The 13,771-nt window shown below is 44.3% G+C and overlaps 2 protein-coding genes across 2 annotated transcripts in view; both read right to left on the bottom strand.

Annotated features, from left to right (window-relative positions):
• skib (v-ski avian sarcoma viral oncogene homolog b) overlaps nt 1-9,027 on the bottom strand; it is a 31,970-nt gene extending 22,943 nt beyond the window's left edge. Inside the window, exon 1 of the mRNA XM_049734012.2 lies at nt 7,679-9,027. Within this exon, the coding sequence (XP_049589969.1) occupies nt 7,679-8,620 (942 nt within the window). The 5' untranslated portion in view covers nt 8,621-9,027. The remainder of the gene's footprint in view (nt 1-7,678) is intronic.
• Nucleotides 9,028-9,759: 732 nt separating this feature from the next.
• tmem51b (transmembrane protein 51b) lies at nt 9,760-12,694 on the bottom strand. The gene is made up of 3 exons (XM_049734021.2): nt 12,457-12,694; nt 11,004-11,436; nt 9,760-10,892 (listed from the first exon to the last, which is right to left on the bottom strand). Exons 2-3 carry the CDS (start codon nt 11,420-11,422, stop codon nt 10,460-10,462), a joined length of 852 nt encoding a protein of 283 aa, XP_049589978.1. The 5' UTR covers nt 11,423-11,436; nt 12,457-12,694; the 3' UTR covers nt 9,760-10,459.
• Between the last annotated feature and the right edge of the window lie 1,077 nt (nt 12,695-13,771).

The following is a 13,771-nucleotide window of genomic DNA, read 5'->3' as shown; positions in this document are numbered from 1 at the left end:
CCATCCATCCATCCATCCATCCATCCATCCATCCATCCATCCATCCATCCATCCATCCATCCATCCATCCATCCATCCATCCATCCATCCATCCATCCATCCATCCATCCATCCATCCATCCATCCATCCATCCATCCATCCATCCATCCATCCATCCATCCATCCATCCTCTGTATGTAGGCCAGTGTGAGTAGTAGAAAGCAGTGTGAGGGGGAGTGCGGCGGCGGCGAGGTGCAATTGCAGGCGAGCCCATGCAGGTCTGCTATACGGGCGGGCGGGCGGTTGTGTGTATGTCCTCCAGGGTCGACCCCCGTGTCAAACGGAGGAGGTGAACGGTCTCGCTGACGGAAAGGCCAGCTTTACGCAAAGCTGTGCCGCAGGGAAAAGAGTGCGTGAGACGGCGTGGAGGAGCAGCAGAAGGAGGAGAGCTCTGAGGTCTCTCAACTGCGAGAGGTCCGTGCAGTGTGAGGTCTATGTGTGCATACTAACTTACAGTACGGTACAGTACATATGTGTGGCACCGTGCGCTTCGCTGCGCTTTCCTCAGAGCCGGCAAGAGCCAGCAAGTTCTTATTTAGCACAGCTCTGCTTAGCAACCACAGCCGCCCTCCAATCACTACCAGCCGACTGCAAACCACCGTGACTTCAGTCCGACAACGCTCACCTGCCCACACGTGCAAACCCACATAGACATGCACAGGCAGTTTGCGCATCAAACTATTTCTCCAGACACTGTGCTGCTCTAAGCACAGCTTCTACCAAGATTTACGCAACTTATTTTGTGTGATTGTGCTAATGCACTAGAAATGCACCGAAGTAGATAACCTTAATGTATTTCACATTGGGGGGCATCCGTAATAACTATTTTATTTTATATGTGTGTTGATTTGGCATTGAGGCACTGCATTTCTGAATTTTGCATTAAATTGTCCGGTAGGTTTAATGATCACAATTTAAAAAAATACAATTTGGGTTTTAAAAGTTATGATTATGAATTCTGTTCTGAAATGTAGTCATTGCATCCAAGTTAAAGTTGTGGCTTATTGTTGCTAGGCAGAATTTGTGTGCATAATCATTTCTGTTCCATAGCCCAATCGGTCAAATTTAGAAAAAAAGTTTTTTGTGCCAATTTCTTGCTCATGAACCTTTTCTGTACAGAAATTTAGACATACACATAACCACTCCCGTGTTCTCAATATTGGAGTCACGACTATTAAATTTAAAATACATATTATTTAAGCACAGAGAAACTGCAAGACAGTGGAAGTCTGGTTTCAGTGTTCCAATCGGTACCGCAGTAAAGCAAACTGATCCGGACCAACTGGTGGAAAAGTGGCTTTAGTTTTATTATTACGTTACTTGATGCACATCCCCTTAACTGGGGGGGTGGTCTTAATAGTCACTGAAGGACGTGGTAATCCCCAAACTAATTATGCATATCTTAAATAACATGGGAGTTGTGCAGTGCAAAGCCACAAAAGCCACAGACACAAAGCACACACACAGTGCTTGGCACCGGTTGTGAAGTGCAGCGCGACCCCGCTGGTGATGGGAGCCATCAAAACAGGAGGCACAAACAAGATTTGGACCAAAAGCTGTCTCAACACAGAGCAGTCTGTTTGCTTTTAGCCGCGTGAGCTAATCCTCCTCGCTAGCTCAGCTTTGGAGGTGGTCGGTGGGCGGATTGGAGGCAGAAGCGGCATGCCGATTTGTCATATGGCACCAGCAGGGCCCGCTTCTGCTCCGATGTGGTCCAACACCGGTGAGCTTTAGGAGGGTGCAGCGTTTGAATGTAACGCATATGCACACAGCTACTCTTGTTTTTAACCTCCATCATTATATTCAGGATATGGCTAATTTCTGGTTCATTCCTGCAGGGGGATACGCTCTAGACCACAACTTGGAGAAAATACACATTATAAAGAGACTATAAAAAATATTCATTTTTTAAAATATAGGTTTACCGATAATTGTCCGATGATTCGATTATCGGAATTCAATTCAATTATCAAAATTGGCATCAACCTCAATAACAAACTATATTGGTTGGCTCCTAACAGGGAATGGAGCAACACAGTTAGACAGACAGCACTTCTTTATCCTCTACAAAAATATTACATGCAGTTTGTATACATTTTGCAATTTTTCGGTCTTCCAATTGAGTTTGAGCTAAAATGTATAATGTAAAATGTAAAGTATCTCAATAAAGGAGCTCTGGAACATCTCTTTCGCACTGTACTTGCTGCGCTGCCGTGCTACATCCGATGCGCGCTCTAATTAGCGTGTTCCATAGGGGATCCTTATAGGCCCCCACAAGCTTGATGATGATGTGAAGCCCATCTGAATACCGTCTCTTGTTACTGAGAGATGGCACAGGTCTGGATGTGTAACGCTTGAGCATTCCTGCATTCCAAGAGTTAGGCGGGCGGGATTATGGGAGTTCCAACTCCTAGCCGCCTCACCGCACCCCTCGACTGCAGTGGCTTAGTGTCTCAACCAGCAGCAGATGCAGACCAAGATTTCCTGTCTCTGCAGCAGATGGGATTGATTCTTAATCACAGGGCTGGAAATCGGGCGGTGATCGGGGAGAAATTGATGATGACTAACCCAATACAGGCATCTGTTCTGTGGCTGACGGAGCAGGCGACACTGATCAGCGCTAATCACTTGATTCCCTCACTACACACGCACAGCAAGTCACTTGGAAATGTTTTATGTTGTCTTACAAGAGACTTGGATGTTTTTTATGTTGTCTTACAAGAGATTTCAGATTTTTCTGATGTATTGCAATTTGTGCTGGTCCGAATAAGTATCCTTGCATATGGCTATGGTAGTCATCATCTGGTCATCAGACATGCAGACCCCATGCTTAGCTCCAATAACAACCAAGAGGAAGACGGCAGTGACACTGGCCAAACCTGCACTCTCAGATTTCCCACCCGGGAAGAGGCTGGAGGTTACGAAGCCCAAAAGAGACAAGACCCTTGTAACAAAAAGAGAAAAGGGTCCGCACTTCACAGCCTGTGAAAGGCCGGCCCTCAAACAAAGGAGGCGGCAGATCTTTAGCCCGCATCAGCCATGACAGAACCCCAGCTGACACTCTTTTAACATGGGGTCACCCCTGGGAGAATGGAGGCCACAACCCCTGGGAGCTCCTGACACGCCGTCCACGCAGCGGCCAAGCGCTGGCCCGCATGCACCGCGGTGACAAGGTGACGGTTTCCCTTGGGGGCGGGGGGTGCTCAAAGGACAAGAGGAAGAGTGGGCGAGAGGGAGGGGAGGGTCAGATGAAGACGAGAGAAAAGACCGAAGGCCACAATGGAAGCCAAAGTCTAAGGAACATACAAGAATAAGCCCACTTGGGGTATGGCGGGCAGGCGGGCCCGTCAAGGATGTCATGTTGCGGCTTCCTAGAGGTCAGCAGACAGATGGGAATGGAAATGAGCCGGTCCTGGGAGCTCATTTTAATCTGCCTGCCAACGGATGATCCTGTCATTATGTACTCTTGTTTATATGCTAGCACGCTGGAGGGCCATAACATACATAACAAACCCACTCTAGCAAAGACATAAGGCACAACTGTACGTAAGTTTATAATAGTTTGTTTCAAGTTGATTCTTGGTCTTCATTTTTATTCATTTCTTTATTTAGCACGCTGATGTTTACAGAGAGCATCGGCACTAGTAAATCAGTAATCGTTTTTAACTATTTAATTTTTTTTCTTAGTTTTCATTTTTAGGAATTTTATATATTTTCTTTAAAAAAAATACAAATAAAAAATGCATTTTTATGTGGTTATTGAAAAAAACTAACCCTTCAAGAAATAGTACAATATTAGTTGCATTATCTTTGTTAGTTAAACCTCGGCAATCATGGAATTTGTAGAAGTAGTAGTAGTAGATGCTATTTTTTCACAAATTTAATACTTTAATCGTGCCGGCTAAGTGGAAGCACAAGCCCTTGACGCTCACTTGATTGGTTCATGCCATGTTTGAGGTTAATTTCTCCCAGTGAGAGGAACAATGGGATGAAAAATGGCATAAATTGGCCTCAGTTGAATGACTTTAATAGTTGTGTCATTAAAAAAAAAAAAGGTCTAACTTATGCCCTTCCATGGAAACGTTAATGATTTTGGTCACAAAACTGCTCCAGGAAGCATCCAAATCCAATTTCCAATTTTCAGAGCTTTTAATGCAAATGAGAACAAGTTAGCATTCAGAAGAATTACATACAGTGTTGACCCATTGGAGCGACCTTTTATTTTTTTCTTAAACTTATGTCAAAGTTTGGCAATTAAAAATCATAAAGTCCTCTCGTCGGTTCACTGGATCTCTTTTGCATCCTTTATCACACAACCATCTGGCCAGTGGATGAGATGTGATTGGTCGGTTAAAGTGGGGGTGGGGTGGAGTGGTTGACTGTGTCGGTGTCTTTGGGAAAGGTCAAAAGGTCATGGCCCTTTGACAACACATCTCAAGGCCTGCCTGGCCTGCAGCGGCCGGTCTCGCCGGAGCGTTCGGCAACGAACACAATGATGAACCCCCACCCCCCCTCCCCTTCAATCATAATCACACTCAGTTTAATTGGAGGACTTACTATGTGGAATCTACAGCAGCCTGTTTAAGCAGCAAACAAGTTGGGCCTGAATGAGTGGTGCCTAGTTGCCAATTAATTTTCATCCCTTCAAGATGTAGAGATGGCATAATGTTGACTTTCTCATCCAATTTCTGTGGTAGAACATTTGGTAGCAAAAATTAGCCGGGGCCTGAATTAGTCTGGTTCTTACCAAGTATAAAAAATCCATTGCGTTAAGATGAAGCGACAACATAGCAAAGTGGTTTAATTATTTATTTATTTCTCTTGTGGTTTCTGACCCATGGATTTATACAACAGTCCATTTAGGCCGCAAACTCAAGTTGGTCAGGCATTAATGTAGCTGTACTATTTACATGCAAGCTCGTTATATGTAGCTCAGAATGGTCCAATCAAACTGCACCCTATTGTGGGTTGCTCCGATTTCTAAAGTAAGCCATTTAGACAATAAACTATTTGGGCTATAATTATTGCCACACACTGCCATTTGCTGCCAAGTTATAAAATCCATCTTGTTTGTAATACTTCATGGAAGAGTAATAGTAAATTTTTACAACTTCCCATTTAGGCAGAAAAAACACCATCAGGCCTTAATTTTGAAATTAATTAGGTCTCCCACTGCTGCTTCCTGTCGAGTAGTAAAAATATGAATGCATGAATGAACGAATGAACGAACGAACGAGCGAACGAACGAACGAACGAACGAACGAACGAACGAACGAATGAATGAATGAATGAATGAATGAATGAATGAATGAATGAATGAATGAATGAATGAATGAATGAAGGCACTTCCCGGAATCCCCAATCTTAAGTGCAGACAGGCGAGTTGTGCCTCTTATAAATAAAGCCGCATGACATGCAAGGGTGTCTGAGGCCGGCCGATAACGTGAACTCTTTTTGTGTTTGGCCGGCTTAAGCTTGGTGTGCGAGCCGCCGTCTGGCCTTTGAGCAGCTTGGCCTGTCAGGTTGATGTATGGCAGCAGTGCTGGTGTGCGGCTCCCCGAGGAGCGTAGCCTGTCTGCTAAGTGGGACACAACTGACAGTAAACCGCGGCCAAAATGCACTGCCCTAACACCCCCACCCCCCTATCCATCCTTCCGTCATGTGTAAAACACACACACTGTCAAAGGTTGCCTGCAAAGCATTCAGTTTTTTTTAGATGACAAACAATACAGGTGATACATCAGCATCTGATTGGGGACACTTTTTCTAGTCAAATACAAGACGAATTCATTCGCAAAGCACAAATCATCTTTAGCCATTGAAATAAATGGGAGTGCCATTAATCCGTTTTACCCCCCCCAAAAAAAAAAAAAAACTACAGTTGAGAATGTCATAAATATATGATTACTTTGTGCTGAATTAACAGATTTTGAATTTGGTGCTCAATAACAAGCAGCAGCTAACTCATTGACTCAAATCAAACCTGACTCGTTTTCATGCAAATTCAAACAGGGTGTAAACAAACCTCACCGTCCTACCGTGAAGCACAAGGAACATAAAGCTAAACTACGACAAGGTTTTTTTACTTTCTGGAGATCTGGTGCCCAACTACAGTTGCTTGCCAGACGTTTTGCCTTGCAATGCCCATGGAAGATTACACATGCTTCAACACCTACCTGAGTAGCTCGGTTGGGAGAATACAAGCATCTTAATCTCAAGGTTGTGGGGCCGTGCCCTGCCTGAGGCGAGACTTGTTATGCAACATCTAAGATCACCCATGTTCCATTGTTTCTTCTCCGTTTAGCAACTTTGCTCACTTTTCATGACTTAGATTGCCCTCTGATGACACATCTCCAGGCTGGCACTCAGAGTATGGCAATGCCCACAGAGCTGTCCACTCATTTGTGAGTGTCCCACACAGCAGCTGCTGTGTGACCGAGCCATGCAGCCAGTCAGCCAGCACCACCCCCTCAACCCCCCCATCTTCTATGCTCTTTTGTCCAGAATGACCCACGCAGGACGCCATCACAGTGACACCCACACGCAGCTTATCCCACCATGACACACACACACACATATATCCATATCCCAAACCTCATTAAACTTTTAACCCCATCACCACCTTAAAATAGTCTTCATCTCCCCCCTCCTCCTCATCTTACCTAAAAAAATAATAATAATCAGATCTCCATTTATCTTACATTTGGTACATTTCTAAACCCAAACGTGCACAATCGTAGGAAACTATACGCGTGACCTCCAGGTGTGTACGTATAAAAATGTCTCTTATATTTTGAGTCTTTTGTTAATAGGAACAGTCACGATTTCAAAGTAAACTATAAAATGCAATTTCTGGAGGAATTGAGCGTCAAAATGGAATAATGGAAAGTTATGGAAGGATATTGACATAGGCATAGAATGATGTGGAATAATGAGAAGTTCGTAAAAGGAAGAACATACTTGTCACATTCACACAATAAAATACCTGCATGAGAGCAGGAATGTCCCGCCACCACCTATAATTCTAAAAATAAAACCTCAGAGGAACTGTTATAAAAAGCCCACCTTCCTTCCATCCATCCATTTTCTATAGCGCTTGCCCTGATTAGAGTTGCAATTGTGAACTGGAGCCTACCCAAGTTGACTTTGCGGTAAGAGAAGTGAGATACAACTGAATCATAAGCAATCAATCACCCAGAATTGATTGCAAAGCAATTACAGGGCCATATAGAAAATAATCTGGGGTCTTTAAATTTTGCATGTTAGTTGTACCATACGTGTCTTTTGGAATGCAAGAAGACCACGCACGCACAGCGGGAACATGTAAACTCCACCTGAACTGGCTGTCAATCACTCACAGGACTCAGTGATTGCACCACTAACCCTAACCCTAACCCTAAAAAAATATAACCTCAGAATAAAAATCTGTGGATTTTGATTGAATCATTAAGAGCATTTTAAGCGCAGCTGTCAAAGTGGCGTACAATGAATGATATTAGATATAGACTTTTTAAAAGTTTGAAAACCACTGCAGTATCGATGACATGCTCCCAAGCAATGCAGGAGTCATATACATCATATGCACAAGTTGACAAGTTCACCAGCCATTCCTCAAAAGCAAATCAATCATCCACTTACTCTGCACGACTTCCTGGCCAACTTGCCGCTCACGTCATATTTCCCCTTCAAGTCTCTGAGCAGACGCTCCAGGCTTGCCTTCTCCTCTTTGCCGCTGTAGTCCGGGTCCAGGAGCACGTAGGCCCTCCAGTTGGCCGAGTCGAAGCCCCAGTGCACGGTCCGGTTCTCCAGTCGCTTGTGGCTGTGCACCACGAACTTTCGCGGCGGAAACATCAGCCTGCAATCCAGGCACTGCACGCAGGCGGCTCCGGGGCCCGAGTAGAGCTCCGGCACAAACAAGCCCTTGCACCGGCCAAAGCACTCATGGTAAATCCGGAAGCTGCCCTCGGTGCACTCCAGCTCCAAGTGGACGCTGTTGCCGCCCCCGACGCCGTTGACACCTCCGCCACCGCCTCGCTCCTTGCCTCCTCCCCCGCGGCGCGGCGGGTACGAGCCTCCGTAGATGAGCGCGTTGCACAAGCGCTCGGCGTCCGTCTGCGTGATGAGGCCGCAGGAGGGCGCCGAGAAGGGCAGGATGCCCACCACCTTGAGAATCTCCAGCTGGTCGGCCGTGCAACGCGAGCAGTAAATGTGCAAATCGTCGCACACCGAGTTGATCTGCTGCAGGGAAAAGTCCCGCAGCACGCTGTTGAGAATCTGCGGCAGGCACAGGCGCTTCTCGCCGCCCACCACGAAGCAAGAGATGGGTTCGCGCTCCAGGAGCGTCTCGCACCGCTCCGTGGAGCGGTCCGACGGGATGAAGAGCGGCCCGGACATTACCGGTGGAGTGTGGGCCGGCAGGCTGAGCATCATCTCGGCTTTAGCGTCCTTGAACAGGGACTCCTGGTGGGGCCAGCGGGCGGAGAACGCCGCTGGTCCGCTGAGGGAGCGCATGGAGCTCAGATGGAACTGCTTCAGAGTTTGCTGAAGTCCAGGGTGAGGCTGGAAGCTGTTCACCTCCATCTTTTATTTAGACGAAAAACAAGAAGAAAAAACTCGGGGAAAGAATCGCTTTACTTAATTCGAGGCGTCTCGTTCACTCTGCGTCTGAGCTGAGCATTTCCACGCCGCCAGTCAGACAGCTTCCCCCGGACAAGGAGCAGCTTCCCTTCCCGGTGCGGCCCATTCAGGAAAAAAAGATCCACACAAGCGTGTCCTCTCTCTCTCTCTCTCTCTCTCTCTCCCTCTAATAAACAACCTCCACAGGCGGAAAAATCTGCAAAAGAAAACTCAGCATACAATCACGAGTGTTGTTCCTTACGCGCTCCACAGCCGTTTTACGCACTTCTATGTGCGCTTCAAATGTCTCTCGCTCGCTCTCCTCCCTCTCTCGCGTCTGCCTCTCTCTCTCTCTGTTTGTTTGTGTCTGCTTCAGTCATTGAATCCCAGCCAGGAATGTGACTGACTCCCCGGGCTTTGGCTCTTCCCGCAGACAGCTGTGCCTCCCACTGCTACATGGCAGCTGCACACAAAAAAAAAAAGGAAAAGGAAAGAAAAAAAAAAAAAGAATCCTTCCGAAGTGAGGCGCGGGGTGGAGCGTAGAGGGGAAATATGTTGCATAAGGGCGAAAAAAAAAAAGATTCAAAATGTTTATAGCACAGATTCGCGCCACTAATATCTAAATGTAAAAAAAATCCCATTGAAATAAATTACAACTAGTTTTATTTCCTTTCATTTTAAAATATTTTTTATGTATACTTTGCAAGAAAATATTAAAAAAAGATGACCAGTTTTCTTCGGTGATGTTCATACAGTCTTCAATTTGGCAAATTATTTAAAGATACTTTCTTTTAGTAAGAGAGTGAGTTTTATTTACCTGCAAAACTCTATAGTACTAAAATAAAGTATACTTAAATAGATTACCAGTTATGTTATTTGTTTACCTTGAAAAGATACAACCCGATTCTCGTACTAAAACGATTCTTTAAATAAATGCACATAATTGAAATTATTGTATTAGTTATCCTTGCTCCTATACAGCCTGGTCGTTTACTTCTTGTAACCACTGGAGAGCGCTATAAATCAACAAATGCTCTCTGAGCCATAATGCACGTACACTACAGTGCAAGTAGTTTTTGAGGAATAGTGCGATGCAACTACAGTACAGATACTGTATATTTTATTATGAGACCAATAAGAATGTTACATTCTGAACATAAAAACAGTTGCAGCCTCTCTAACTTATTTTTTCAACCTGGAGTGCAGCTAATTAGACAGCAAGCCAGAGAATAAAGAATAAATATATGAGGTCAACCTAACAGAAGCGACGATTCCAGTGCATTTAAAAAAAAAAAAAGACGAGTCAACAATAACGTTGCATTGAAATAGCTGCTTAAAATTGACTAATTAAAAGCACAATGCAATCAAAAGATTTACTTTAATATTACAAAAATGCTATATAGACTGCAAAACTTACCTTATTACAGCACCACATCTACTATTTGATGTTCCAGTGTTGTGAAACACCCTTAAGACAATATTTCACTTGAAAATGTTCAACTTGAGCCACTTTAAGACGAGTTTAAAAGCACATTCACAAAAGACTCCTCAATCTCAGTCCATCTTCTTCGTTGAGACCACAATCTGAAAAGCTTATTCATGAGATGCCCGTCAACTTGAACCCCCCTTTGCTGTTGAAACTTCACACTTAGGCCCTCAAAGTACATAATACACATTGGACTTAAAGCAGTATTGGTGTCATTTGCACAGGCCCAGAGATGGGTTGTAACAAAACACAGTTCCTCATCGGGGAAGATGGTCTTTTGATTGTCTCAGGAGTGTCATCAATCCGGTTGGCGGCGTTCAACCCAATTCTGGCGGCTTATTATCGTACTGCGGTGGCGGCGTGATGGGCTCGATGGTCACCGGGTTGTGCGTGGGAGTGCGGATTTGGATTCGGAAGTCCTTCAGGTGGAGTTTATCCGACTTGATCCGCCTCACCCGTAGGGGGCGCAACAGGCGACTGGCCCGGCTGGTGCTGCGCGTCGGGAGGCTGGGCTGCCTGTCGGCCTGTGGCTCGGCAGCCTCCGCCGGCTGCGGGGGTGTCACAGGGTCATTGAGAGGGGAGTCCTCGGTGGTCTCGTCCCTGCCCTCGTTCTCCACGGCTGCGATAATGTCCTCGTAGGACGGCAGATGGGTGTTACTCTGGCGGAGGTTGCTCTGACGCACCGGGTAGTCGCTGCTGCCGACTACCTCCTCGTAGGTCGGCACGTTGAATGCGGATGGATCTGGCACTCTGAGGATCAATAACAAAATATTATCGCAAACCACTACTTTCCATGAAAAAAAAAAAAAAAGCTTTCTCTGATTTCCAAACACTTTGTTGAAGTTGGAGCACCATACTCACTCTTCGCCATTGCCGGTCACATGGTCCATGAAGGCTGATGCTGCCGGCGCCTCCGTTTGCTCGCCGCTGTCATTCGCTCTACGCTTGCTCCGAACGCCGAGGCAAATGGACAGGAGCAGCAAGGCCAGGCCGACGCCCACCAGCACCATGGCGACCGAGGACGACTTGGAGAGCTCCCCTTCTTTGCCGTCTTCATCGTTAGTCTCTATTGTGAAGTTGCTGGACGAGTTGCTAGAGCCACCCGACGCCTCGCCGTCCGCGGGGATCACCGTCCACACGATCATGACCACCCCCAGCGCAATCAGGCCCACTCCCAGGGCGCACAGAGCATAGTGAGCTCCCGAACCGGTGCTCTCGGAGCGGGAAGACCGGTTGGCGGGTTGCTCGCCGCGGTTGCAAAGACCCCGACTGGAACACATGCCTGCAGGATGCGCTGCAACACACACCAAGGTTACAATGACACAGGTTAGGTGCTTCAGACCAACTGACCAGACCAACATTTTGAGGTCAAGTGTTATGAGTATAATTCTATTAGCCTTCAGATGACAGACCATAATGTCGCCTCCTGCTGTCTATGGGAAATAGTGCAGCATTTTCTAATATTTCTGTAATAGTTACTTGTGTAAAATTACAAAAGTGTTTTTAAATATTTGTCTATGTTCTTTTAGTGTCTGTGTATTTTTCATATTTCTTCAACTAATAAGCTTTAATTTTTCTAATGGGTCAGGTCATCATATTTATTTTTTTGCCAATATTTCAGTATATATGCATCTGTATTTGTTCCACTCTAAAATTCTTGTACTTTGCTTTTGTGCTGTGTTTTTGCATTTCTGTAATATTAACCCCTTAACATACATATTATTGTAAACATATTTTTATGTGATACATATTGGTAACATATTTTTGTATAATACTTTTAAATTTTTGACTAACATTTTATTTTTGCTAGGAAAATAAAGTCAGGTGATTGCATTTTAAGAATTTTTCTGGAAATATTTTTTGCATTGGCTCTCATAGAACTGTGCCACGGCCATGAGGAAACCCCTGAATGACTTCTTGTCAATATCGCAATAACACGAGATACGTGATCCTTTTTTTGCTCATTATAACCGTCATATAATCATAGCGTCTTCTCAACTCTCATTACGTATTACAATAAAAGTAGTGTCAATCATTAACCTCTGCCACATAGTGGGCTGCACTTCTTGCTGTGGGTCCCGCAGGTTCCTGCCCAATAGTGAGCAAAGCACAACTTAAGTGTCCTTCAGCCCAGCTTTCACGCACGGCACACTTAGAAGGTAGAACCTTCTTTTAATAGTTGAAACTTTTAAGCCCCTTTTGCTTTCTATATAAAAAAAATATGGTGACACAAAATTAACGCGTGAGTGATTTCACGTTTCTTGGGCCTGGGTAAATTGAGCAAAGCCGAAGACTTCCTTAATGGGTGGCTTACCTGAGTCACAGGTGTGTTCGTCCAGCTCACGCACACATGGAAACGAACAAAATTGCTAAAAATAAAGACGGCTGTACTACAGATGAACCATTCAAAAGCCACGAAAGTGTGGTATTCCTGGACTTTTTATGAGTTGAGTAGAACTTTGGTACAAACTACCACCGCTTTCGTTTGAGGGACACCTCCTTCCTTTTCCTGCCTGCCTGGCTGGCTGGTGGAGCGCGCCTCAGTAAGTGCAATGGCATGCTTGGTCCTAGCGCCGCCTAAACTTCAAAATAAATGAAAAGCAAAAAGAAAATAATGTACTAAAATATACACATTTCTTTTCCTGAAAACATCTAAACATGGTTTGGGCTACTATGGTATATAGCTCACGTCCAAGTTGAAAGGTGATAATGTTATTAAGACTATTATGAACATTGATACGATTAATATTATTCAAATTATTATGGAAACTTGATTTCCTCAAGACAAATGAGGTCAAATCCAGAATCAGCACAAAATAAATCTACAAAGGTTTACTTGCATCTTTGATTTAAAGCATTTAGGAAAAAAGCGTTAACCAGTTTAAATAAAATACAATCAAAATATGCACAAAAATAAAACAAAAACATTCCCTCAGTTACTCAGGTGCTATTATTATTAGGTTTTATTAGTGTTAATACTATAATTAGAACCGTTTGCACTAGGTATGTCAATGACCTTAAAGAGGAAGTTATGTCAAATGACTTTCTTGACAATCTTTTATGTACTTGCAGTAGTTGCATCACATCATATGGCAGTACAAGTCAAAAGAGATGTATAAAAATGGTGGATTTCCCTGCTTTATTCATATACCACAAACATAACATTAAACAGAGCGCTTCGACTAGTGGGAGTACAAAGTACATATTATTGTAAAGATTTTGTAATTCACACCTTGGGCCTGTTGGAGGAGCCCTCGAGAATACTTTGAAATGAAAGCAAAACGATCATCATGCTGGAAAAAAAAAAGCTACTTGAACATTAAAACCAAATTCCTTCAAGTGTTTGGAGTCTCTTTGCATGTTTGAACTTGCCTTCCCTCAAAAACATGCGTGGGGACGCCCACAAAGTAGCGGACGAACCTGTTTTCTGGCTTTTACCCACCTGAAGTGTGTTTTAACACAAAACAGCATACAAGTGAAGTATTATTTTTGCTTAATTTGTACATATAATGATGATAATGATAGAACTTTATTCATAGAATAGAATAGAATGCCCTTTAATGTCATTTTACAACTTAGTTGTACAACGAAATTCGGATAGCTGCTCCCTTCTTAGTGCAAACGTACAA

Source organism: Syngnathus scovelli, chromosome 11 (genome assembly GCF_024217435.2).
Source record: "Syngnathus scovelli strain Florida chromosome 11, RoL_Ssco_1.2, whole genome shotgun sequence".
NCBI classification, from domain to species: domain Eukaryota; kingdom Metazoa; phylum Chordata; class Actinopteri; order Syngnathiformes; family Syngnathidae; genus Syngnathus; species Syngnathus scovelli.
Note: the sequence above shows the minus strand (reverse complement) of the source record. Positions and strands in the feature narration are given on the sequence as shown.

Bases quoted from the DNA above. Each gene is read 5' to 3' on its own strand.
- tmem51b (XM_049734021.2), bottom strand. From the start codon at position 11,422: ATGTGTTCCAGTCGGGGTCTTTGCAACCGCGGCGAGCAACCCGCCAAC. The intron at 10,893-11,003 runs GTGAGTATGGTG...ATTGATCCTCAG, and splicing joins GTGACCGGCAATGGCGAAGA to AGTGCCAGATCCATCCGCAT.